The 27,369-nt window shown below is 43.9% G+C and overlaps 1 protein-coding gene across 1 annotated transcript; it reads left to right on the plus strand.

Moving 5' to 3' along the window:
* Positions 1 to 27,188, plus strand: UGDH (UDP-glucose 6-dehydrogenase). Its single transcript, XM_048509925.1, has 12 exons — positions 1 to 219; positions 7,694 to 7,862; positions 9,486 to 9,587; positions 11,845 to 12,045; positions 12,133 to 12,330; positions 13,940 to 14,087; positions 14,616 to 14,710; positions 19,469 to 19,599; positions 21,617 to 21,750; positions 24,129 to 24,220; positions 24,305 to 24,415; positions 26,700 to 27,188. The coding sequence occupies exons 2-12, from the start codon at positions 7,701 to 7,703 to the stop codon at positions 26,808 to 26,810; spliced, it is 1,485 nt and encodes a 494-aa protein (XP_048365882.1). The 5' UTR covers positions 1 to 219; positions 7,694 to 7,700; the 3' UTR covers positions 26,811 to 27,188.
* Positions 27,189 to 27,369: the final 181 nt, after the last annotated feature.

Here is a 27,369-nt window from a genome sequence, read left to right on the forward strand (position 1 = left end):
CACTGAAACCGACGACCTCTCTCCTTCCTCCTCTGGTGAATGGGGAAGCCGCTCTTTAAATAGAGGCGGCGCCACCGCCCGCTGGCCTGGCTCGGGTCCCCCTGGTCTGGGCGTCCTCTGCGCGGGCGCAATCTGCTCAGCCTCCCCAGCTCTTGCGCCATCTGGTCCCGACCCATTGGAATCCTTCGGCCGAGCGCGGATCCTCTATACATCCTCTATGTAGGTATCCGCTATGAGGGCGGGGGGGGGGGGGGGTTTAATTTCGATTTCCTTTCTCAAATGATGACGGTGCCTTTCCTTCGCTTGCCTCTCAAGTGGTCCCTCTCCTCTGCGCTCCCCTGGTGTTGGTCCCCTCCTTTTTTTTTCTTAAGGGACAAAGGTCTCCTAGAAAGGGATCCGTTCATTCCGCGAGGACCTGGACGGGAACGGTTTGTATGGATGCGTGTAAGGATCGCTTGATTTGCGAGGATTTTTGCAGAGATCGTGCTGGCTAAGGCTGTTGAGGGTTTTTTCCCCCATCCCTTGCTAACCGCTGCGTTTAATGAAAAGCATAAGGAGATCCTCTCTCTTTGCAGACCTCTGGAAAGAGATGTCTTTGTCCGAGCGTTTGAATGGCTCCTGTTTTGCAATGCTGCTTCCTGTTAAAAAAAAGGGGGGGGGGTGTTGCCTTTCGATAAAAAGAAGTGTGAAAATTACAAAAATTAGATCCGGATTTTTTTAGACTGCGATTCTGAACGGTATTGAGGATTGGTATGGAGTGGTCGGACAGAGAGATAAAAAATGAAGGATATCCTCTTGGTTAAAACTATTTGGGAGCAATGTTGCTTCCTCCGAATTGAGATCTGCACCAATCTTCCCAGAACGACTACAGTGTTCATATTTCGGAATTTCTGAAACGTCTTTCTAGAGGATGAAATGGGGAAAGGACACTGGGCTCTTTGGATGAAGTGTGGGATTTTTTTTAAACAAAAGAACTAAATTCAGAGTACTCTGAAGTAAATTAAAGGTGGTGCTAATTTACTTTTCAGTGACATATCACCGGGCGCAATGTTACTTGCTGAATTATTTGAATTCCACACCTTCCATAAGAGCTCGTGAGGGGGATTTGTTTCTTCAATACTAGAACCAGGGGGCATTCATTGAAAATGCTGGGGGGAAGAATTAGGACTAATAAAAGGAAACACTTCTTCACGCAACATGTGATTGGTGTTTGGAATATGCTGCCACAGGAGGTGGTGATGGCCACTAACCTGGATAGCTTTAAAAAGGGCTTGGACAGATTTATGGAGGAGAAGTTTTCGATTCATGGAAGGCCATACTGCAATTCCCGGATCCTCCTTTTTGATCTGAGATTGCAAATGCTCTTAGGCAGGACTCCTCAGGCTGCTTCAGGGATAAATAGCCAAGGAAGCAGCCATTGCTTTCACCTCCTGCATGTGAGCTCCCAAAGGCACCTGGTGGGCCACTGCGAGTAGCAGAGAGCTGGACTAGATGGACTCTGGTCTGATCCAGCAGGCTAGTTCTTATGTTCTTATGTTGTTTTATCTTAACTACCTCAAGAAGTAGATTGGCCTGTCCGGGGCACCACCCAGTGAACAGTGGCTAGGTAAGAAATCGAACTCTGCCCTCTAACACCACATTGGCTGTCCCTTAACGCTCGCAGTTCAGGTAGTATTATCGATAGGGTGAACTGTGATAGAAATAACTTTGCTGTTACTTTCGCTGCGCTACCCTATCCCAAATGGGGACTCAAGGCTTGAAAAGTCTCTCAGTAAATCTAATGACAAGATTAGTCTTGAACACTGACTTCCACAGATCCAGTGTTGTGTAGTGGTTGGAGCGCCAAATGGGTGATCTCAGGCCAGCCACTGTCTCCCAGCGCAACTTACCTTGCAGGGTGGCTATGAGGATTGGACGCAGGAGATGAAAACCATATCAGCTGCCTTGAACTCCTTAGAGGTAGGGTAGTCTATCCTTAGGTAGATGGGGAGTTTCTCACTTGTTCTGAACTCTTACCTGGAACCGCAACCAATATGGGGGAATTAAGCTCAATGTCAGAGGGAAGCCTCTTTCCATCGTTCCACCTATCCAGGTAGCCTGTACAGACTAGAATGCAACTCCAAAACCGATGCGTTTGCTGGTTTTAGGAGAGGCTGGAATGTGTGATCCAGGGATCACGGCAAAATGGGTGGTTAAGAGTGGTGGACTCTAATCTGGAGAATCTGGGTTTGATTCCCCACTCCTTCACATGAGTGGCAAATTCTTATCCAGTGAACTGGAATTCTTTCCCAGCTCCTACACATGAAGCCTGCTGGGTGACCTTTGCCAGTCACAGTCCTCTCAGAACTCTCTCAGCATCACCCACCTCAGAAGGTGTCTGTTGTGGGAAGGGGAAGAAAAAAGGTGTTTGTGATCTGCCTTGAGACTCCTTACAGGAGAGAAAAGGAGGGTATAAATTCGAACTCTTCTCTATTTGGATAATGTATAGGCTGTCGAAGTGCCAAAGCAGTGTGGAACAGCTCAGGCCCTAGATAGCCCAGGGCCAAGCTTCAAACTTGAGCTAGCAAGTTCTCAGTAGTTCAGAATCAGGTTCAGCCATGGAGAGTATTTGGATGAAAGGCCTCCCCAGAATACCAGGGTCATTACATAGTGCCAGGCAAAGTCCAAATCTACTTGTTCATTCATGATCCATCAACGCACAATGAACGGAAGATTTTTTACAACCTAGGGAAATCTATGATCCTTTGGTAATTTATCTATGAAGCGGTACGGTATTTTCGCATAGCAGCAGTTAACTAGAGTTTTTTGAGAAATCAATAAACATTGGGTATCAATAAAGGGGCAGTACCAGGCTACCTCGTGTTGTTGGTTCTTTGTTCGCGGCACAGGCATTAGGACATAGACAGCTTTTTATGTGGAGTTCACATTCCACCCTTTGACTCTGCTGTCTCTTCCTTGCTTGATCTAATCCTGCATAAAATTCTCCCTCACTTTCGTGATCATCAGGACCTGTTTTGCTTAATCAACATGTATTTTCAATGGGGGAAAAAAGAAGATAATGTTGTCAGAGTTAGAAAAGAGAGCGATGGAAAGAGCCATTGGAGAAGATTGCCCGTGATGCATTTGCAGAGGTGTCATGAGCCGTTTTTGGATCCCAACCCACAGGTTGGGGAACACGGTGTTAGATGATCCAGAGATTCAGTGTATGGGCCTTTTAGGTAGAGCTTTCAGAGGTCCCCAGGAAATCATGAGATGAAGCCACACAGGGATGCTGCCATATGGTGAGGAAATGGCCCAGAGAATCTCAAAGAAAAGCAGAGTGGGCAACTTTTGTCCAAGTGGAAAGAATGAGACTGCACAAATTTGGCTGGTAGAACCATGATAGTTACAGAAGCCAGCACAAAGTCCTGGAAGAAAATCTGTGGATTTCTTGATGCTGATTGGGAAAGGGAAAGCTCCCCAGACAGGTAGGAAAAGGTGATTGCATCCAGGCAGGGTGGGCAGAAGGCCTGGCAAAGTGGAGGCTTCACCTGTGCCTGAAGCAGGTTGACAGGAGACATTCAGGCAAGGTCAGTAAAAAATAATCAAGTGCATCAGGTTGCTTGATTAGAATTAGGAAGATTTTCCCTTGCTGAGGAAATTATATTGATAGGTGATGGTGGGTACCTGACTTCGGAAGCCCCCACAGCAAGGGATAGGGAGAGGCTCCCTCAATGACTCAATCTCATATTTTGGTGAGAGAGGCATTGCAAAAACACTATTAGTAGGCACAGGGTAGACAAATGGGAATATGTTAATTAGTGTGTAAACCAGAAGATTCTCTAACCCTAGGGTCCCCGGAAAATTCTGGGGTGTCGAACATAGAGCATCAGTCCTATGGGGTACCATGACAATGCTACCACCTGCCCCCCCCCCCACCGGAAGCAAATGGATTTTGAAGGGGGGGGGTTGGAAGCTTCATGGGCTCCTTTTTTAAACAACAGATTTTCGAAAAACAGTGACATTGTTTCTATTCTGGTCGTAGTTCGCGGTGGATTGGGAGTGGTGGATTTAAATCGAGAGCTCTTTTTCATTTAAATCCCCCCAATCCATGTCGAATTTAGGCAAACAAACAACGCGGTTGTCAATGCTGCTTTCCCTCCCCTCCCCCTGCTTGCCACTCCCCCCACCTACAGGCCAAAAACGGAAAAAAACCTAAAAAATGCCCCCAAAATTCAAATGAACCTCAGGGGTACCCTGAGATATGAAGAGCGAGGTCAAGGGTACCACGATGTCAAAAAGGTTGGGAAACACTGGTGTAAACAGTTTATGCCAGAAGAAATAGTGATAGCCAGTAACATAAATTATTTGTAAAAGGATTAGATAGGATTAGTGCAAGTTAGGCCTATCAAAGTCTACTAGTCTTACTGTCTGTTTTGTTTTCACATTGTTGACTCCCTTGTTCATACTCTTTCTCCACTGTCCTAAACATAACAGTCTTGGATCTGATTCGGTTGCACTATTCCCTACAGAATGTATGTCTCTTCCAGATAAAACAAAAATGATTAAGCTATTGAATAATTCTGAGATAGAAATATTGGAAGGTGTAATCAAGCTTCTATTACATGTTTTGAATATTTTGAAATAACGGTCTTCTTTTAATTGTAATTTTTAATGCCTAATAAAGGTTTCTTTATGCTTATGCTAATGTCTACTAGTCATATGATATAATCGTGAATAAATTCACTTAGAAACCTACTCATCAGCCTGACTTTCAGGAAAGTGTTCTTTGGCATGCATTGATAATTACTGGGTATGGAAAAATTCACGTACGGAGGCCTTTCTCCAGTTACTAGATGCTGGGACAGGAAGCAACTGTCTCCATCACACCTGGAGCATGAGTGGCTGGATGCTGTGGAAAATAAAATGCTGAACCAGGAGGATTTTAACAAGACAGTTTGTGTGGTTAATAAGTGATTAAATGTAACACATTAACGGAGGGACCTTTTCCTGCCACTGTGGCTAGCACAATTGAAAACGAGTTAACCTGCCTGTTTAATCATTACCAGAAGATGTATCTACGTGCAAGACACGTAGAAGACTTGCAGTGTAATTTTAATATATTTTGCAATGTGAATTGAAGAGGGAAATGGAATCATGATGACACTGCAATAAAATTTATACATGATGAAAAGATACTCTAGCCTTGGCCAATATGTTGCAATGGGACATAGAAGTGGTGGCTAAAATAAGTGTGATTAGTGCAGCTCTCAGTGGGGGGAATCCCTAACCATATCTGGGGATGCTGGCCTGGAAGTGGGGCCTGGAGATTCCCCAGAATTACAGCTCATCTCCAGACTACAGAGGTCGCTTCTCCTAGAGCTTCCCCCTCCAATTGACCATGCTGGCAGGGGCTGATGGGAATTGTAGTCCATGAACATCTGGAGAGCCAAAGGTTGCAGACCCCTGTCCTAGAGAAAATGGAAGCTTTGCGGCGTGGATGCTATGACACTGTACCCCACCGAGGTTCCTGTTCTCTCCATGCTCAGTCCCAGAATCTCTAGAACAGGCCAAGTGGCCATGCTGGCAGGGGCTGATGGGATTTGTAGAAGAAGAAGAGTTTGGATTTATATCCCCCCTTTCTCTCCTGTAGGAAACTCAAAGGGGCTTACAATCTCCTTTTCCTTCCTCCCTCACAGCAAACACCCTGTGAGGTGGGTGGGACTGAGAGAGCTCCGAAAAGCTGTGACTAGCCCAAGGTCACCCAGCTGGCGTGTGTGGGAGTGTACAGGCTAATCTGAATTCCCCAGATAAGCCTCCACAACTCATGCAGCAGAGCTGGGAATCAAACCCGGTTCCTCCTCCAGATCAGAATGCACTCCTGCTCTCCTGTAGCTGCACCACTGCTTCTGTAGCCACTACGCTTCACTGGCTGTCTCAGTCCTATGAATAGATTCTGGAGGAAGCATCTGCAGGTTGCAGACCCCAGCTCTAGAAGTTCCCCAGTCTGGACCTGGCAACTCTACCCCCAATCACCCACTGGTGACTGGGGGGGACCCTGCAGCTTTAACCATATCCCCATAGAACATGAATCCAACCTAATTTAAAAGTTCTGCCCAGCAGCACTGTGATTTTAAAAGAAAACATTTAGCAACTGGGATGATTAATCTGGTCAAGTCAGCCACAAAACAAGTTCCTTGCAGCGTGGTCCTAAGCAGAATTGCGCTTTTCTAAGCTCGTTGACTTCACTGGACTTGGAAGAATGTAACTCTGTTTAGCGTTACACTGTGAATGAAAGGAAACCAAAACATGTTTGTCATTTGAACTGTTTGGATAGTTGCTATGAGAATGTCCAGATTAGGCCTAGAGCAACATACTGGAGTATGTACGAGGCCATCCCTGAAATCCTCCAGCACTTGGGGAGAGGTCTTGCACAGCTGACCTTTCTTCCCCCTCCATCCAAACCAGTCTGGGGAACGGCAGGTATTCTTCGTTTGCTAGTCCAGTAGTTCTTCAGAAGGAGAGGGTGGGTGGGTAATTCCTCCTTCTGATACCCATGTAAAGACCACGTGGAGTTGAAGAAGAAGAGGAGGAGAAGGAGGAGGAGTTTGGATTTATATCCCCCCTTTCTCTCCTGCAGGAGACTCAAAGAGGCTTACAATCTCCTTGCCCTTCCCCCCTCACAACAAACACCCTGTGAGGTAGGTGGGGCTGAGAGAGCTCCGAGAAGCTGTGACTAGCCCAAGGTCACCCAGCCCTGGCGCATGGTGGAAATGTACAGGCTGAATAATCCTGAATTCCCCAGATAAGCTCCACAGCTCTAGGAGGCAAGCTGAATCCAAACCCTAAGTTCCTCCAGAGCTTCAGATACATCGAGCTTTAATAACCTCCTACGCCACTGACATATTTCCTCAGTGGGTCTGCTCATTCAGCACTTTCAACAGCAAAGTCAAACAATGACCCTCTTAGAAGGATCACTCTGTAATCCTAAACCATTTTATGGCTTACTTACACATCTTTGAGTCATTGTGAATACAAACTCTTCACTTTGGGCTAACTGGGAATCCCTATATTCATATCAGGAAGACTCTTAAAATGGAAAGTCTAGGGCTTGCTTGCCAGTACCATATGCTGCATTTTTATATGAGCTCTATACCTCCCGCTGCCCCCAATGATATATTACGGTATTCTGGAATTGTTTTGCTCAACTATGATGCCTTGTATATAGATCTTAGCATTCTTTCTGTGCAGGAGAAATGGAGGAAGATCAAACCAGCTGGGCTTTCCCGTTTCAGTATTCCTTACATCTGTTTGTTCTGTGTCATATTTGCATAGGCCTGAATCGCCCAATCTGAGCAAAGGAACATTGACATGGACAGATCACATGAGGACTCTTGTGCAGATATGAGGTTCTGCATATTGTTGTTGGGTATCTCCCAGTGCCATTCTGGGGCCAGCTGAGGCAGCCACCCCCCTCAGGCCCGGTCTGACCAAGTCACATTTATGTCATGTCTGGCCCTCATAACAAATGCTTTAAAGCGTCTCCCTAAAGACACCGAGCATTTATTTATGATGAAAAGAGTGTGAATATTTGAGTGTGAGCATTTAACTATCAGGAAATGTTCCTGTTTGGTTGGTCATTTAAGAATCCGACTGGTTTTACAATTTTAGATCCTGTAAATTGATCCTGTTCCATTTTGTTTGTTCTCACCAGAGCAATCATGTTTGAAATTAAGAAGATCTGCTGCATCGGGGCTGGGTACGTTGGCGGGCCAACATGCAGTGTCATCGCACATATGTGCCCCAAAGTTCAGGTCACGGTTGTTGATGTCAATGAAGCCAGAATCAATGCCTGGAATTCTAACACACTTCCAATTTATGAGGTAATCTATATTTAAAAATCTATTTCTCCACCTTTACTCTCCTTGCCTCTAACAGTGCAGCTTTTCTCTGGTACAGTTGATTGTTGTACATTGCTGCGAAAAGTGCATCACTCATAAATGATGCTGTGACTTGCATTTGGATGCTGCTCTTCCTCCAAGGAGTTTCAAGATGGCTAGGGGGGTCAAAGCTATTGCAAACACATATGTAGTGTTAAAGACATTCACACATTACTGCGGTAAATCGTATAAGTGAGTGAGATTCGAGAAGGAAGCAGCCGGGCAGAAGGTAAGCTAATTTTTCTGTGGTTCTTTTTTCTCCATTTTAAATGCTCCTCCCAGAGTTCCTCTAGAAGGTAAAGTGTGACACATGCAGCTGTATGTCCTTTTTTCTTATGCATCTTCAGGTGGGAAGGGTTTCAATTTGGGAAATGTATGAGAGGAAAAGTATTAAATATCTCCTCCACTTTGACCATTTTCTTAAGTACCTATTTGTTTTGTTTTTTTAAGTGAACATTTCTAATAATCTTTCACATCATGTCTAAATCCCTGATTTTCTGGTCATCTTATTACTTAATTTATACAGCCATGTGACCAATTGTTTTGTAGTTGAGACCTGTAAGCCAGTCTCAACTTGCTTCTGTAGTCAGTCATCATGTTGCACCTGAGTCCCAGGTGTGGGCTCGGGCATTTCTTTGAAACAGGAGCAGTGATTTGTATGTAAACAGCCACAAATTGATTAATTCTCTCTCTGTCCCATACTTTGTTGATTCAAATGTAACTAGGATCAGAGGCGGAGGTACCAGGGGACTGGGGTGTGCGCATTGCACCGGGGCATGCCTGGGGGGCAGAAAAATCACCCCCACGGCACCCCACTCCCCTGCTCCTCCACAGTGCCCCCCCCCCGCCCCCACCCTTACCTTATTGAAACAGTACAGGCTGGAGAAGTGGCCTGTTCCTTCAGGCTGAAAACGGCCTGGTGGGAACTAAACTTCCCAGGAGACCTTGTGATCACCAAGATCTCATGGGAAGTATAGTTCCCATCAGGCCGTTTTCAGCCTGAAGGAACAGGTAAATGTGTGTGGGTGGATGAGGGGAGTGGGGGCATGGCACCGTGGAGGGGGATGCGGAAAACACAGCGTGCGCACCAGGCGCTCTCTAGCCCAGCTACACCTCTGGCCCAGAGTGGTTCTCAACCTTCCTAATGCTGTGACCCTTTAATACAGTTCCTCATGTTGTGGTGACCCCCAACCCTAACATTTATCCATTTTACAGATGGAGAACACTGATGCAGAGAGTCTTTAGGAAGCCCTGCTTCAGAAGGGCCTGCTCTAATTCTCGGCGACCCTGAATATCGTTCGACCACTGGTATACACTGAAGAGAAAGTAGCTGGACAGTAGCATAGGAGGAAAGTTTGGGGAAGGAGAGATTTTGTAAGCTTGAGGATTCCCTAGGCAGATTTGCATGATACCAAACCATGGTTTGATGTTGGGTCTGGGCCAAGTGATTGAGTTCAATTGTCACAATCCTGTATGCGTGGAAGAATCTCCTTGTTTATATGTTTTGCTTAAATATGTCTATATAAAGCTTTTTAACTCTCAAAACATTTTCTTGATAATACCCAGCCAGGTTTAAAAGAAGTGGTCGAATCCTGTAGAGGGAAAAACCTCTTTTTTTCCACCAATATTGATGATGCCATCAGAGAAGCTGATCTTGTGTTTATTTCTGTAAGTAGCGGCTTTTGTCCTGGAATAGTTTTGACTGTACTGATCATATGTAGAAGAATAGAGGATGCGGGGATGGGGGCTGTCCCAATCCACACTAGCCAGGAGCTCCAATTCAATGAATTCAAGTCATAGGAGGTGAGGGTGGTTAAAGGGAGAAAGATTTCAAGAAAGACGCTGTGGCTTTTAGTATGTGGTCCACGTGTATTTAGAGCCAGTTCATGCTTTGCTTTTAAAGTCATTTATATGACAAAAAACGTGTACGGTGCTGACATTTGAGGATATAAATATCAAGATTTTCCTACAGTAAACGTGTGAAGAGTTATATGGAAAGGGTCATTCCCTGCTCCCGTGTCTATTGCAGCATGATTCTATGCATATTCATTCAGAATTAAGGCCTACTAAGTTCAGTAGGATTTTTTTCTGGTAAGTATGCATAGTGTTCCAACCTCAGCAATCTCAACCCACTTGTGCTATTCACAAATGTCAGTGCTCCAAGTTTATTTTACAGCTTGCTTTTTTTCTTTCTGCACCAGTGTTTTGAAAGTGGAGAGTGGATCAGATCTGTTTTAGCACTGTTTGAAGGGGTGGTGGTGTCTGCCTGTGTGTGTGGTAGGATTAGAATAGCAGAAAAAGATAGAGGATTCGGTTGTCAAAATACTCTCCCATTCCTAACGACAGATTGAAGGGCAGAGATCATTACAACTGTTGCTAGTCTGTTTCCTCCAAGATAAAGACTTCAGGGAGCCGAAAATATATAGTGCAGAAGCTTTCCTTTGAGATGAAAGATTGTGCTTCACAAAGCTGTAGCAGTGTAGTTCTTTTCACAAAAATCCTACATGAATCTAGTGATCTTTCTTGAAAGTTACAAGAAGCTATTTGTGGGTCTGTTTTCTGTTCATCTATCCTGCCATTCAGTATTTGCACTAGCAGCATAACAGGAATCTCTCTGTGTTGAAGGAATTCCTCAGACAGGTTTTCTTCAGTTGGATCTTTCCATTTGCATGAGTGGGAGCCAAGAATGCATCTAGGCTCACTTCAGCCACTGTTGAACCTGAATGGGATTTTTTGTTTTGTTTTTTCAAATATAATTTTTGGTTTTTTGTTTCCCCCCAAAAAGTTTCCTTAATTCAGTATTGATCAACAGGCTATTTTAAACTCACATTTCAATGAATCAACTCGCACACAGAAACTGTGACTGTTTTGGAAGGGGTTGACAATCCTACAGACAGGGGTGTGATGTCTTGGCAATAATTCAGAAAGAGGAATCACACAAGCTGCATGAGTGCAGAATCACAGTTCAGGACCTAAGTTTCACCAAGACAAAGTCCTGACAATGAAGCAAGGGATGAAGGTGACACAAAACTGGAGCAGTAGAGGCATGTCTCCTGGTCTGATAGTTAGCTTGCTTCTTTAGCCCAAGCAACCTAGGGCCGTGGTGGCGAACCTATGGCACTCCAGATGTTCACCTTCGGATCTGCAAATTCCATGAACACCTTCCTGGATTATGCCCTAGCTTCTGCCACCACTGCCCTAGGGGATGCACAAGCTGGATCCCTGTCTGCCATCCCTCAAGCCATAGCTCAGAACTTGAACTGCAAGCATGACATCCCCGCAACAGATGGGTATCCCCATACAAAGGGCCGGCTGTGTCCACGTCACCCTGCCATTTCCAAGGGGCTGTCCAGTGGTGTGTGTGTGTGTGGGGGGAAGAAACGCAAAAGAGCCTCTCTGCTGCTGGAGGCCCCCACTAGGGTTAATGAACTTACACTACCAAAACAGTAGTGCAAGCTCAAAAAAAGCCCGGCAGCCGCATCTCAACAGGGGAGTAATGCCCGCTGGGTGGAGAGACGCACTAGTGCCAATTATGGTTCCTCCCTCAGCCCCTCTGACCGCCCCTGGGTTATATGCTGGTGCAGCAAAGGGGTAGCCATAGGGAATGCAGCTTTTGTTGCAATGTTCAGCACCATATTTCACTGCTGGGGAGGGTGGTGGCCATCTGCCAGCAGATCCGTCCCTCTACTAGGGCAAGTGTGCTGGGGAGGGCAAATCTAGTGCGACCCGGCACTGCTCTTATTGGCAGATTTGGCCCCCTCCCCTTTGAATTGAGCTGTTAGTCTTTAGACCTTCATAGGAAATTGACTTTTTCTGAAATGGTAACTTAAAGTTTAATTTTACATTTTGCCATGACAGCTAAAGAAGCAGACTTCTGTAGGTTTCCCCCTCCTAATGATGGCCCTTTGACTTTATCGGTCATTAGGTGAACACCCCAACAAAGACCTATGGCATGGGAAAAGGCCGGGCGGCAGATCTGAAATACATTGAGGCCTGTGCCAGACGGATTGTGCAAAATTCAAATGGTTATAAAATTGTGACTGAGAAAAGCACTGTCCCTGTCCGGGCTGCAGAGAGTATCCGGCGTATATTCGATGCCAACACCAAACCAAACTTGAATTTGCAGGTAAAGTAACTTATGTATCTGTTTTGGGTAGAACGGACTTTGATTTCTTGTGCGCTGTTCAGTTTGATCTGTGGTCTTTGTGTGCAGGTGCTGTCTAACCCAGAATTCCTAGCTGAAGGCACAGCAGTGAAGGACCTGAAGAATCCAGACCGAGTGCTGATTGGGGGAGATGAAACTCCAGAGGGCCAGAGAGCAGTTCGTGCTCTGTGTGCAATCTATGAGCAGTGGGTACCCAAAGACAAAATCCTTACAACCAATACCTGGTCATCTGAACTTTCCAAACTGGTTCGTGCTGTTTAAAATGGCTTTCTTTAGCATGCTAAAATAAAAATAAAATATCAGCTGGGTAGTAGTCAATCTTCATTCTCTTGAAGTTGCAAATTATCATGTAATTTGTAGGAGCAGCAGTGGCGTAGGAGGTTAAGAGCTCATGTATCTAATCTGGAGGAACCGGGTTTGATTCCCAGCTCTGCCGCCTGAGCTGTGGAGGCTTATCTGGGGAATTCAGATTAGCCTGTGCACTCCCACACACGCCAGGCTGGTTGACCTTGGGCCTAGTCCAAGCAGCACAGCTTCTCAGAGCTCTCCCTTCGAGTTCCACCTACCTCCACTTGGTGGGTGTTTGTTGGCCTTGAGGGGAAAAGGGCAAGAAGTGATTTGGTCAGCCCCTTTGAGTCTCCTGCAGGAGAGAAAGGGGGGATATAAATCCAAACTCTTCTTCTCTTCTTCTAATCCTAAGAAGCGGGTGCCGTCATTTAGATTGTTCCACCAAAAGATCTTCAGGTGGCTCCTCTGATTTGTCAGTGTTTAGGCAACACTTACATGGAATGGATGTGGCTTGGAATTCCAGTTCAGACTTCCAAGTACACTTTTAACATTCATCTTCCTGGTCTAAAGCTGTCCAGTCCTTCCAAGGCTTCATAGTAGTTAAGTCAGAAAGATTATGGATATCAGAGCGCCCCATGGACTAGGAATGTTTTGATCATATAATCTTACTGTTGTATACTTTCCAGTAGATACTGCAAATTAAGCCCTTTGTATGCATCAGAAATAATTTGCTGCAAACTTGGTTTGTCCTGGGAGAAGAAAATGCATGTTTTTAGAAAACTAGTTTAATTAACTAGTTCAGTTGTTTCACATCTGTTTTAAGTTTTCTCCTGTTAAAGACGTACAGTGGTCTGGAATATGTGCCATAGAATGTTGATGTGGCTGTGAGAATTTTGAAGAAAAATGTCTGGTCCTTATGGTATAAAATTCTGTGTCAAGAAAACACGTCCTTCTACCTGTGTGAACTATGTAAATTATGGAATTGTATTCTTTGTTTACTTACATTATGCAGTTGATTGTGCTGCTAATCATACAGAGAGGCAGAGAGCGATGTAGTGTGCTGAAGTCCTGCTTTTGGCTCCTGAAAATCTGCACATCTGTGTTTCTTGTTTTGAGTTTTCACCAGCCACAGTATATGTTATATCAAGTTTATCTCCACAATCTTGAAGGCTAGAAACTTGCTTTTAATTTCATTTTTTTAAAATTAAAATGGAGATTCTCAGCATTCTAACTTAGGTGTCCAGTGCCAATTTCTATACTTGGGAATTGGGATCATGAGCTATGGATGACCTTTGATGTATTTTCCTCCTGTACTAGGAAACTGTCATTTATGGGGACATGAGAGAAAGAGTCATTGTTCTTTTTTGAAACAACTGAATGCCAGTGTAATGAACCTTAGTATCATTAGTATGTTACTAAAATAAGCGCTTTGTCTTCAGTGGTCCAGTCTGTAGTTTTTTTTAACTAGCTCCAGTATAGACCAGTATGTACTCGCTTTATCTAGTCCACTGTTGATTCTGGCAGAAGGTAACATCTTTGTTCTGTTTTTTGTATTCGTCCTGTTCAGGCAGCTAATGCTTTCCTTGCCCAGAGAATTAGCAGCATCAATTCCATAAGCGCTCTCTGTGAAGCAACAGGCGCTGATGTTGAAGAGGTAGCAAGAGCCATTGGAATGGACCAAAGAATTGGAAATAAGTTTCTGAAAGCCAGTGTTGGTAAATCATACAATCAGTCTATTTTTGGTTGCAGTGGGGAGCTGCCTTGAAGTTGTACACTCTTTAAGCCATAGTCAGATCTTCTCAGATGTGAAGCAGTATTGTCCCTGGTTTGTGTTTGGATGGGCAACCTCCAAGTAACACAAGAATTGTGATTGGCATTCCTTTTGTACCAAAGAATAAGTTTGAATTTTTTCCTTTTCATTTATTTTAACTTTTTTAAATGAAGAAAATGTGTATAATTATGGTATTAAAAGATAAAATGAATTGATATGCAATACTACAGATATATTTTATGCATGTCTGAGTTTCTAAACTTTTTCTGCAGCTTTCGCGAAACTCCCCCTAAATTGCCATTTAATTTCTTATGCCAACCTGTGGTATATCAAAACCATGATGGAGAAAGTTACAGTGTGGAAGGGATAACTGTATTTCTAAATAAAGATGTGTAGAAGCAACAAAATAGAAAGAAACTATTCCTGTGTGGTTTACATGTAGAGTAACCATTTTTATTTCTTTCCCCCCCAGGATTTGGTGGTAGCTGCTTTCAAAAAGATGTTCTGAATTTGGTTTATCTTTGTGAAGCTCTGAATTTGCCAGAAGTAGCTCGTTACTGGCAACAGGTAAGAATTCGTTTTTCCAGAAATCCGCCCTCTATTAATACATTTACACTGCAGTCCTAAACAGAGTTATGTCCAAACCAATCGACTTCAGTAGATTTAGAATGGTCAAAAATCAAGTGGAGACTCTTGCTCACATTATACTCGACTGTCCGAGATATGTGGGTATCAGGGATTTCTCTCCTTGGCTGGCCCTAGAAAAATCTGTAAGAGACTCTGACAATTTTGTTGTGGTGCTTCTGTTAAATAATACAGATTTCATGCTCTTGGAAAAAGTATCAAAATTTCTCCTATAAGTGACAGAACTCTGTAAGTAACGTCTAATGGTAGATACAGTTTCTCTGTGTTTCGATCTTACTCTTGCTTTGTACATTACAAATGTCTGGTATGTACTAGAGCCTATTTTATATGCCTAATAAAGTTTGTTGTAGTAAGAATGATGTGCCATTTCTTCGGGTAGCACTATCGTTCTTTCCTTTTTCTCATTTCTTGCTTTCATTCTTTAGTAGAATATAATATTTTTCATCAGGAGTGAAAGGGAAAGGCTAACAAATGCGTTATCCTTACTTCTCCTTACAAATGTATTGTGCTTTTGTGTTTCACTAGCTGTGGGGGAAAATATTCACTGATTTTTATAGCTGTGGAGGTTACTCTTACAAGTCAGTCCTAACCATCATATTTGGAAACAAGCATCACTGAAATGAACGAGATATTTTTGAATAAAGACTGACCTCAGCTGGCTGTGACCATGTCAGAATGGTACCCCAGAGAGAGCGTGCAGGTGCAAACTGAACTTGTTGTCTGGGCATGGCCGGTATGGAGCGGGAGGCTAATTTAGCCAAGACAGTCCAGCAATCAATTTCCAAGATAATAAGCTATAATTAGGGCTTTAGTGCTGGGCTCTGAGGGGAAAGGGGCAGAAACTCAAGGAGCCATTTAGGCCCAAGCCAAGAGAAATTGTGCAGAAGTCGGAATCTGAGAAGGCTTAACCCGCCCCATCCGAAAGCAGGGCTGAATCCTTAATTTCTAGGAGCAGTGCATAGTCATGCTAGCAACATGCTGCTCCTCTGGGGACCACTTGCTTCAGCGGAGAGGTGTGGATTCCTCGCTTTGGTTTATGGCCACCGTGGCTCTCCCCGGCGTTGGACACTGTGCCAGCATCCCAAGGTCCCTGCCGCCATTGGCATACCTTTCCAGCCTTTGCTGACATGATGCCGGCGGCCTGGGCCTCGGGTTTATGCCACCAAAAAGGGCAGCATAAATCCATTCAGCCCCTTCAGCTTCTTGACAGCAGGAAAGCTTTTTTATTGGTCAGGCCTTCTTATGCCACCGGGAAACCACCATGGGAGCAGCAGGATGGTGCCATATTGACAATGCGGCCTGCTGCCATCAAGTTTGGAAGGGGCTGTCCATCACCTGGCCAAGTAATCTGCTGCACTGTCCAGCGAGAATCAGCCCTGGCATCCAGTGTTGTTGCAAAGTATTTTCTTTGGGTTCCTTCTGATGATTGGGCTTCCCAAACGGAAAAGCTTGGGCCATTTCTGCAGAGTTGTGTCACTTCTGGAAGCCAGTGGAAAGAACCAAGTGTATTTCTGACCCACCAAAGTCTCTCAATTAGAGCCAGAGAATTACATGAGCAGCTGGGTAATTGAGTTCGTGAAATAGCCTTGTCTGTCTTGGTTTCTGGAGGAGAGGCATACTTGGTGGTACTTAAGGTGTGGGCTCCTAAGGAGAAAAAGACTGGTCTTCTGTCTGGATCTATGTCCTGACACACGTGGAAAATAGTATGCGTTGGATCCAAACTAAATTTTCTGCGATTGGCAGGTGAGGTAAGCAGTTACCTATTCCAGACTTAGCCCGGATTCCATTCGGTCTCATCCCCCAGAAGCAGCATTTTGTGGGAGATTAGTGGACTTGTGTGAGAGGTGGGGAGGCAGGCAAGTTTTATTCCGCTAATGGAAGTATTTTCTGCTAGCAGAAAGTTTAATCTGGATCTGTCCGTATGCCAGGATTCAAAATCCAGACCAATCATTAGTAGATAGAGGCAACATTCTAGCTTTTTACTTGCTAGCTTTAATTGCAAAATCCAGTCACTGATACTCAAGTTATTCAGATTGTTATAAAACAGGTGGGATCGATAGTAACTGCCACAAATGGTCATCGTTGTGGTGATCTTTCACTCTGACCCTTGCTGTGATAGTCTCCTTGAATGTATCGGTATTGGAAGATATCTTTTCTATGGTAACATTACGTTCATTGAAGAAAAAGACAATACCTCTTTAAGGCAGACAGGAACGGACATATAAGCAGCAAACCTAAGTATATATTTGGCAGTCATGTTGCATACAGAAGAATTACAACAAATAGACAACAGCGATTTGAAAGTTCATTGACTGTGTTGCAAGAGGAAAATGTGTCATCAAGTTGAATTGTTATAAACAAATGTATGGTCTGTAACTGACAACAGGTGATGTTTGAGCTTTGAGAAGTGATCTGGGGTAACGCTGCGATATCTGCAAATGTAAAATGAGAGGTTGATACATGTTTAGCAATATTGCTTTTTGATCTGTTTTGTACATTAGACTAAGGGGGTGTTCAGCAATAAGACAATAGAAAAAGCCACTTTGCAGCAAACGTGCGTTGCGTTTTCATTCGGTCCATAGCTATACTTATCATACATAGTGTCCCATTACTTCCGACATCTCTTGTGCTCATGAAAATCAAGGCTGAAGCAGTTGCTATGGAGTTGGGAAGTAGAAGTGTACTTTGGGTATTAGAGAAGAACGTTTGTGTGGGAGAAAAACCATGGAGATGTACAGGGACAGTACAGTTGCTAAGGAAAAGAAAGAGAAATTCGAATGCAGTTCTTTGTACATCTGTTTTATAAATATCTGAAAGGCATATTTGTCTTGAACCCAAAGTTTCTGCCAGAACAAACACACATTTAATTAGGAATTCCTTCCTTTTCTGCAGTGAGGTTTAAGCAAGAATGGCCCAGATAACTGAGCCTTGTCTTTTAAAAAATTATTTTGTGCTCACATGACTTTATGGTGGAGTTTGGGACTCTAAGGCCTTGGTTGGACATTTCTTTTCTGCATCTGGTATATAAAGTAAGCAAGTCTCAGACTTGGATGGGCCCTTGTTGAGCATTCTACCCATCTCAGGTAATAATCAGTACCTAACCTGACCAGGATAGTTATCTGTACCTTGAACCTTTCTAATAGACTTCCAGGGCCATTGGGAAGTGGTTACCTGTTGCTAGATAGAAAGTCATCTCAGGGTCCTCTGGCTCTTGTCTTCTGACTTCTTGGGAGGCAGGGGGACTCCAGCATTACACACGGTCTGAGCATGGAGAGATTTGGCTAAAGATCCTGAAGGCTGCCCTCTCTGCTGTGGGGCTCAAAATTAAACTAGACTTTTAAAAAGGAATATATTTTTAACTCTTGTTAGCTTAGGGAAAACATGCAGCTTTCAAGCCTGAATACATCTTTGGTTATTTGGGTCTCTGTTGAGCTGTGTGTTCCATAACTCATACACCTGTTCTGCCCACTACTTACACATATTAAACTGAAGTGTAGGGGTTGTGCAACAACAGTCAGTAGAACGAACAAATTATAAGTATTGAAAGAATGTGAAAGGCGACTGAATCTATTCCAAATACAGTTTGTTCCCCATCAATGATGTTTACAAAGATAAGCAGTGAGGCTAAATAATGAAGCTTTGTCCCAAATGTAACGGTATCAGTCAAGCATTTCTTATGCAGAGATTATAAAGTCACTTACAAATACATGTGTAGCTTCTCTAGTCTGAAATAAATATCTCTATTGCGAAGTAGAAAACCCACATAACTGGTCAGTGTCCGGTAATTGTCTAGCTTCAACAAATCTTCAGAGGCTTCTGGTATTTCCTCTGTTCATCATATGTCCATTTTGTGACAAGAGAGAGATGTGCAGAGATGCATGCAGTCCAGTCTGATTTTGAGGAGTATATAAATGTGACAAATTGATGAACAGAGAAAATACCACGAGCCTTTGAAGATTTGTCAAAGCCAGGCAATTACCGTACACTGGTTAACTATGTGGGTTTTCTAGTGAAGTTATGCATGTGTTTGTAATCAGCTTCATTGTCTTTGCATAAGAAATGCTTGACTTGACACTTTTACAGCTGTTGCCTCATTGCTTATATTTGTAAATATTGATGAATGATTCAGTCCTTTCTGACTGCTAGCCATATATTGTGCAAATTTATTCATTTGGCTCATTACTCGCACAAACCTGTCCTATAGCCATTATAGCATTCTTGGCTAATTCTGAGCTAGTATCTTTGGCAGAAGGAAGCTTATGAAAGCGTAAATCTGTGTACACTTGATCGATCTTTGTAGATTTTTCCTGATCTTTGTTTGTATTTAGGCTTTATAAACTCCTTTAATCACTATCAAAATAAGTGTTAAAACTGCCTTGAAGACTTTTAATTGAAGGTTGGTATATAAGTAATGTATTAATATTGAATACTGTATTTATTTATTTATTTATTTATTTATTTATTTATTTATTTATTTATTTATTTATTTATTTATTTATTTATTTATTATATTTGTAAACCGGCCCATACCCTAAGGGCTCTGGGTGGTGGACAACAAACATCATAAACAATTCAACAATAGCAGTCACATTTAAAATCAATAAATACATAAATTACATAAAATTACAGCGTTCCATGTAAGTCACATCGTTCCCATCGTTGTGCCTTCTGTAATTGCAGGTGATTGACATGAATGACTATCAGAGGAGAAGATTTGCTTCCCGGATCATTGATAGCTTATTTAACACGGTCACTGACAAGAAGATTGCTATTTTGGGATTCGCATTCAAAAAAGACACAGGAGACACAAGGTAATGCAAAGCAAACTTCCTGCAGTTGCAAGTATTTCTTGCTGATACTCTTAATTGAGAGTTACTTACTCTGCTGTCACTGAAAGAGGATGTCGGGGCAGATTCAGAATCGGCGATACACACTCAACCCAAACACTACATGTATTATCGCCATTATTGCTAGCATGTGGGCTTACATCGATTCAACGCTAATGGCCTGCAGCTTTTCGTTTCCTGTAGCTGCTGCTGTTTCAAAGTGGGAACCAGCTGGTTGGCCACAGTACCATTGGGCAAAGACCTTGCCCATTTTCTGGGGATATGGGACAGAGGCCACATCTGGCTGAGTGAGTTACTTCTCTATCATAAAGGAAGCACATATCCCATGCCCAAAATAAATTACAAAAACACTGCCTGGAGCTTTATGGAAGAAGGGTTGGATTAAAATGTACTTGATGGAGAGATTCCTCTCCTCCAATTTTTATTCAGTCTTCCCGCTCAAAGATTCCCTGACCAGCTAGTTTCCAAATGAGCTTGCTTAATTCTCTTGCTGTGTTAGACATGAATGTTACTTTCCCCCTTAAGTGTTTTATTATACCTCACCTTCCTTCCCAATAGGGAGCCAAAGTGGTTTACATCACTCTCTTTCCTCTGTTGAATTCTCACAACAGTTCTGTGAAGTGTAGGTTGCTGAGAACAACTGACTCAGTAAGCTTCTGTGGCAGAGTTGGGATTCAAACATGGGCTTCCCAGATCCTAGTCTAAGAGTCCAACCACTCCACCACACTGTTTGTATGGTAACTGGTGTAGAGGAATGGCTAAGAGAGGAGCTACTTTAGCCAGAAGCCATTCTGCACTGTACTGTGTTCACAAATCTCTGGAAAGGAGCCCAGTTGCTACAGTGAAAGAAGGAATTGTGCTTACAGCACATGAATGAATGAATTGCTTCCTCCGTTGAAATGAGTGGGGGAGCTCTTGTGGTCTGGGAGCTCACTTGCCTATAAGAAGTCCTTGGATCAGAGGTATAGCATATGGATAGGAGCTGTGATTAAAAAGAGGCCTAATAGCTGGTGCGGAGAGGTTCCCAAAGGGAAAGGATTGTGTGAAATCTTCTCTTCCATTGTGACTTGATGGTCTATGGATCAAATTATCCTCTGTTCCTGTCTCTCTTTTTCTGCAGAACCAGGCTGCAGTGGTGCAACCTGAGCAGAATTGAGTGTTCATAGTACACAAAGAACCCTCTGCCTTTTTCTGGGATCTGGCTTCATGGGTTAGCTCGCGCCATTCAGTCAACCCTTTTGTATGAAGCAGGAGGATTTACTGTCATGATAGCTTTTGTTCCTGTTACCTGTTACCTGCAACGGCCTTTCTTCTTTTTTTATGTCCTTGCGGCTAATGCATCATGCCAGCTGCCATGACTCAGCTGCATTTGGCTGTTTTGCAGTTTGAGTTTACAGAACAGCATTAACCACTGAGCTTTTAATGAAGCAAGATTGGTTTCTGCAGGATAAATTTCATGGTTTTAAAAATTTCATAATGGGGGCCTTGGAGAGTCTGGGCAGAAGTCTGCTGAATCAGTTAGTGCATTTGATTTTATTTTGTATGCTTTGCTACTCCTTTTGCACAGTTGGATTGCAATACCCAGGGGCACGAGTTCTCTGCATTCTTCGAACAATGCTGTAAATTACATGATTTCCTGTGCAGGAAACCAAAGCATCGTTGGCATTCTGAGGATTACAGCTTTCAAAAACATGTTTCTAGCCCTCATGCTTAAAGGGAAAAAAAAGTGTTTTAAGGGTAGAAGCTGTGGGTAGCTTTGCCAGTGTGAGATTAGATTGCTTATTGGAAGGACTTCAGACACCCAGTCTGATAATTAATATCTACTTCCCTACAAAGGTGGTAATCTTCTTGTCCACCTGCACTCCTGAGCCCTATTGCAGTTCAGGGTTTTTATAACAGCCCCCTCCTCATAATTTAGCTATATAATTACTTAATGAAAGCTTCTCCATAAAGGGGTGTTGTTGGTTTTTTTGGTCCTTAGAGAATCCTCCAGCATCTACATCAGCAAATATTTAATGGACGAAGGTGCGAAGCTGCATATCTATGACCCGAAAGTGCTGAGAGAACAAATAATTCTGGATCTTTCCCACCCAGGTGTATCTGAGGATGATCAAGGTAAGCGAGTCTTGCTTTTTAGATGCACCTTCAACTTTGAGATTGCACATGTATGATCAGCTCGCCTAGTGGTTACTATGCTCTTTGTGGAACTGTGGTTCATTGGAATGGGTCTTTGCAGGAGATCTTCCTGGTTAATTATGCCGGGGACCTTTGGAGCTGAATAACTACTCCTCTTCTGATTTCTGTGTGTGAAAATCTTGGTGAAAATATTACATTGATGACCATGAAATGTTTTTATATTAAAATAGTTGTACTCTGCCTTTTCACTATAGCTCAAAGGAGGCTCACACCACCACCTGAAAACATAAGCAAATAAATGCAGTAAAACCATCTTGCAAAAGGCATTTAGTATATACAGACCTTACAGGTATGCCAGGAGCCCCGTGGCACAGAGTGGTAAGCTGCAGTACTGCAGTCCAAGGTCTGCCCATGAATGCCAATGGAAGTCAGTTTCAGGTAGCCGGCTCAAGGTTGACTCAGCCCTCCATCCATCCGAGGTCAGAAAAATTACTACCCAGTTTGCTGGGGGTAGATGACTGGGGAAGGCAATGGCAAACGGCCCCATGAACTCCTGAAAGTCTGCCTTAGTGATACTTTTCATGATGTGATGTCTCCACCACCATGGGCACGTCTTCGGCAACGCCCATTGGGCAAGCAGCGGGCAGCTGCCCAGTGGTACTATCACCTTGTGGGGGGCATCAAATCGTTGTGTTCGTTTTTGGGTATTTTAGTGGTTTTCCATTTTTGGCCTGTAGGGGGCTCAGTTTTTAGGCTAGCGGCACCAAAATTTCAGGGTCTCATCTGAAGACTGTCCTTATGCTACCCCCCAAGTTTGGTGAGGTTTGGTTCAGGGAGTCCAAAGTTATGCCGACTCCGTACAAAGCGGGGTGCTATCCCGCCATTGTTTCCAATGGGAGCGAATAGGAGATGGGTGCCTACAGTTTTGAGGGTCCATAACTTTGGTCTCCCCTGAACCAAACTGCACCAAACATGGGGGGGTATCATTAGGGCAGTCTTCTGATGAGACCCTGAAAGTTTTGAGACTGTGCCTTCAGAAATGTCACTTCCATAGCTCTGTAAACCCCGATTGAGAAGTAGCGAAACTGAGAAAACTTCAATGATAGCAACAAGAGAAATTCTTGGGCAAATTTCTTTGGGATCGCCTCCTGCAGGGGGCACATTTTTGGATGTATCGGCACCAAAATTCCAGGGTATCATCTGGAGACTGTTATGGATGCAGCAACCCCCCCCCCCAAAAGTTTGGTGCAGAAGTTTAGTTCAGGGGTCCAAAGTTATGCGACCCTCAAAAGCTGGCAGCCCCCATCTCCTTAGTTAAAGAATGGGGGGATGGGGCATCCCCTTTGAGGGTCCATAACTTTGGACCCCCTGAACCAAACTGCACCAAAATTTGGGTGTACCATAAGGACAGTTTCCAGATGATACCCTGAAATTTTGGTGCCAATACATCAAAAAAATGCGCCCCCTGCAGGAATGTCCCAGAAATTTGCCCAAGAATTTTTGTTCTGCATTGAGTTTTCTCCATTGCTGTGTCCAATGCCGTTATTTGGGGGTTGCTGGCTGGGGACATTTCTAGAAGGCACAGTCCTCAAAACTTTCAGGGTCTCATCAGGAGACTGCCCTAATCGGATACCCCCTGTAGTTCTGGTAGCCAGTTTGGTTCAGGGGGGGGCCAAAGTTATGGACCCTCAAATCTGTAGCCCCCATCTCCTATTAGCTCCCATTGGAAACAATGGGGGATGGGGCACCCCCTTTGGGAGTCCATAACTTTGGACTCCTTGAACCAAACCTCACCAAACTTGGGGAGTAGCATACGGACAGTGTCCTGATAATATGCTGAAATTATTGTGCTGATATGTCTAAAAAGGCACCCCCTGCATGCACCAATGTCCTGGTGCAAAAAAAAATTTGGTCGTGGTGGAGTAGCCGCCCATGGGGGGGTGGGCATCCAACTCAGGGTTTGCCCAGGGCTGCCTCGTTACGCCCCTGACCATGGGTCAGTAATAAACTGATGCTTGCACAGGGGACTACCTTTAGCTTTTACAGGTATGTCTAAAAATCCAAACATTGATGAGGCATGGAGGCAACCATGACAAAACCTTATTTTTCACAACATAAAACTCTGAATGAAAGGCACTCTGAATAGAGCTGTTGACGCTGGTTTTCAAAGCAATGTACATTGACTGATTTGAGTATAATTGAAGTTGTATGTGTGCTGTGATTCCACAGGGGCATATCCCTTACACGCTGAATATCATATTGGGTGAGTGTGTGTGAAGAATTGTTTTTTTCCCCCTGCAGCAAGCTATTGTGAGGTTAATGCTTGGGTGCCTCTTTTGTTTGTTTCTTCACCGCAGTGTCCCAACTAGTCACCATAAGCAAAGATCCCTACGAGGCCTGTGACGGGGCCCATGCCCTGGTCATCTGTACTGAGTGGGACATGTTTAAGGTAAGTGGGATGGGAAAATTCCCAAAATGACAGGGAAGAAGGGGATGCCTGTCATTGAAAACAAGTCTCTGGCATTATTTGCAGGAGCTGGATTATGAACGCATTCACAAAAAAATGTTGAAGCCGGCTTTCATCTTTGATGGCAGGAGAGTCCTGGATGAACTTCATAATGAACTGCAAGGCATTGGTTTCCAGGTAAATGTTCTATTGCCCACTGGCTGAGTCACAATCAGAGAAAGAGGGTAGGGAGTTTCTGCATATCCCTTATTCCCTTTTGGCATATATTTCTTGGAGCACTGATCCTTCCCTAAAACATGTGCCATGCAGTTTCCCTTTGCTTTGGTAAGGAAGGTTTGTAGACTGTGTTAGCTTTGGTAAGGAAGGTTTGTACACTGTGATCAGGGACACTCCCAAGCGTATTGGCCAACTGGGCAGATTCCTGGGGGCTCACAATTTGAAAGGTGCCTGCTGTGCTGGATCCCCGTGAGAATGTGAATTCTCTGCAACACATTAGGCAGTTCTGGAGGAGGAAAAAGAAGAGTTTGGATCTATACCCCGCTTTTCTCAACTGGAAGGAGTCTCAGCGCAGCTTACAAACTCCTTCCCTTCCTCTCCCCACAACAGACATTTTGTGAAGTAGGTGGGGCTGGGAGAGTTCTGAATGAACTGTGACTGGCCCAAGGTCACTCAGCTGACTTCATGCGGAGCAGTGGGAAAACAAACCTGGGGTACCAGATTAGTCTGACACTCATGTGGAAGAGCAGGGGAATCAAACCCGGTTCTTCAGATTAGAGTCCACCGCACCTAACCACTACACTATACTGTCAGTACCCAATACCTTAAACCCAGAGCCAGTTTTGAACATAGGCTTGGTTTTGCTCCAGTCTTGTGACTTGTTCATGTAAGTTTCCAAGCCATGTGTTGATCTTTCCAGTGATGGTCTTAGCCACAGGCAACCAGGGGAGCTGCCCAGGGCTCAGCCCTGAGGGGTGGGAGTGCCAGGTGGGGGGGTTGAGTGCCATGCTACCCTCATTGATAACTGCCGCTGCCAGCCTTTTTGCTGCTGACAGAGAGGGGCATCGCTCAGTCAGTGGTCCCAGAATTAATTTATAAGGCAGTGAGGGGTGCCCCCCTGACCTCCCTACAGCTGATTGTATTTGCCATTTGGCAGTCAGTTGTAGAGTGGTGAAAGGGTGATACTGTCATTGCTGCTCTACCTGCCACCCCGTGATTCTGATGTCTCATCCTTGACTTTTTGTTCAGAGTCCCAGAATCCTAAGACTACCCCTTGAACTCTTATGAATATAAAAAGCAGTTTTGAAAGCGGAGAGTTGCTATTGGAGAAATATTGCTGTATGTGGTCCCATGAAGGGTGTTGCTGATCACCGTGTAAAATTTAGTATGAATTTCATACCATCTCATATTAGCCAATGACTTCTTTTCTGGCTGCCGCTTGCAACTTGGGAGTGCTGAATGGTTTACTCTGCAGACCCTTTTCTGCGAAGTGTATTTGTGGGCCATTCTACCACTTACATAGTTTGATCTGTTTGGATGGGTAGGTGAATGGCCATGATTTTGGGGAGGCACTGGGAATTAGATGTCCTTTTGATTCCTTCCAGTACTAAGCTCAGAGGAAAAGACCTGAAGCCTCCTTAGCTCTTACACATTGAGCACCAGGCCTTATGCTGGCATGTTCCTGCCCTGCCCCTTCCTCTTCCTCTCTCCCCCTCCCCCCACTACACAGAAGCTAATAACCAAAGCAGGAGATCCTGTTGGCATGGTTTATAACAGTGATGGCGAACCTTTTTGAGACCGAGTGCCCAAATTGCAACCCCAAACCTGCTTATTTATCACAAAGTGCCAACATGGCAATTTAACCTGAATCCTGAGGTTTTAGTTTAGAAAAAACAGTTGGCTCCAAGGCATACGTTACTCAGGAGTAAGCTTGGTGGTAGTCAGTGGCTTTCCTTTGAAGCAACCGTACAACTCTTCCAACGGGTGAATCACAACCCTAGGAGGGTTAGTCAGAGGCAAGCCCCATTGCCAGCAACAGATCTTTCTCCTCCAGGCAAAGCGATCGCCGCTTTTTAGTTCTTCGCGCCATTTGAAAAAATCTAGTGGGGCTTTAACAGCACTTCTAACAGTGGATTACCTAAGCACTGCTTCCCAAAAAACTAGGTCTCAGTTAGGTTTTAATCGCTAATAATCGGAGCCCCAGCCCGGCCCTAGGCCAGCTCTTAGATGTGTGGGGGGGGGCACTCTGTTTTGCAGCGTGCTGCCACACAGGAGAGGGAGCTATTCTGAGTGCCACCTCTGGCACCTGTGCCATAAGTTCGCCACCACTGGTTTATAATGTAAGGCCAAGCTACATATTCAGAATTACCACATGATACAGACTGTTGCACTTTAGAAAGAAGGCAGAGGAATTGTGTGTTTAAATGTCATTAACCTTGTTTTGTGGGTTTTTTTCTCCCTTCAGATTGAGACTATTGGGAAGAAGGTGTCCGCTAAGAGGATTCCATTTGCTTCTTCTTGTGACATACCAAAGTTTAGCCTACAAGATCCTCCCCTGAAGAAGCCAAGAGTATAGGTTTTTAATCCATAACGAAGGGTCACAGTGGAATTTCTTCAATGAACTATAAATCCGCATCAGTTTGAAAATAATAACGGGTACGATTCAGCCAAAATTAAGCACTGAGACCTGTTTGTTTCAATGGAAGGTAAGAACCTTCAGTGAAATGAATCAGGACTAAGGTGTAATTTCCTGCATTGTGCTCAGTATGTTCTCATAATGAAGACAATTTTACATGAAGAGTATAAAGGTACTTCACACATTTCAAACCAGAATCTATTTTGTAATCTCTATTTTTATAATACTGGAACTTCTTGTCATTTTTAAGGTAAAAACTGTTCTGTCGTGATTTTTAGTAATGAATTTTTTAATATTAAAACCCCCATTGACTTCAAACTCTAGAATTCTGCTTCAGAATGTTCACAAAACTCTTCTAAAATCCAAAAAGGATTTTTATCCCCATTTGTTTGGAACTGTAATTTGTTTCACAAGTTGTAAAATCACAAGGGGTAGCCATTGTCAGTCCACTGTAGCCCAAACAAAGATTTTGCGGTTGCTTAAAGACTAACAAATGTAT

Source organism: Sphaerodactylus townsendi, linkage group LG10 (assembly GCF_021028975.2).
Source record: "Sphaerodactylus townsendi isolate TG3544 linkage group LG10, MPM_Stown_v2.3, whole genome shotgun sequence".
NCBI classification, from domain to species: domain Eukaryota; kingdom Metazoa; phylum Chordata; class Lepidosauria; order Squamata; family Sphaerodactylidae; genus Sphaerodactylus; species Sphaerodactylus townsendi.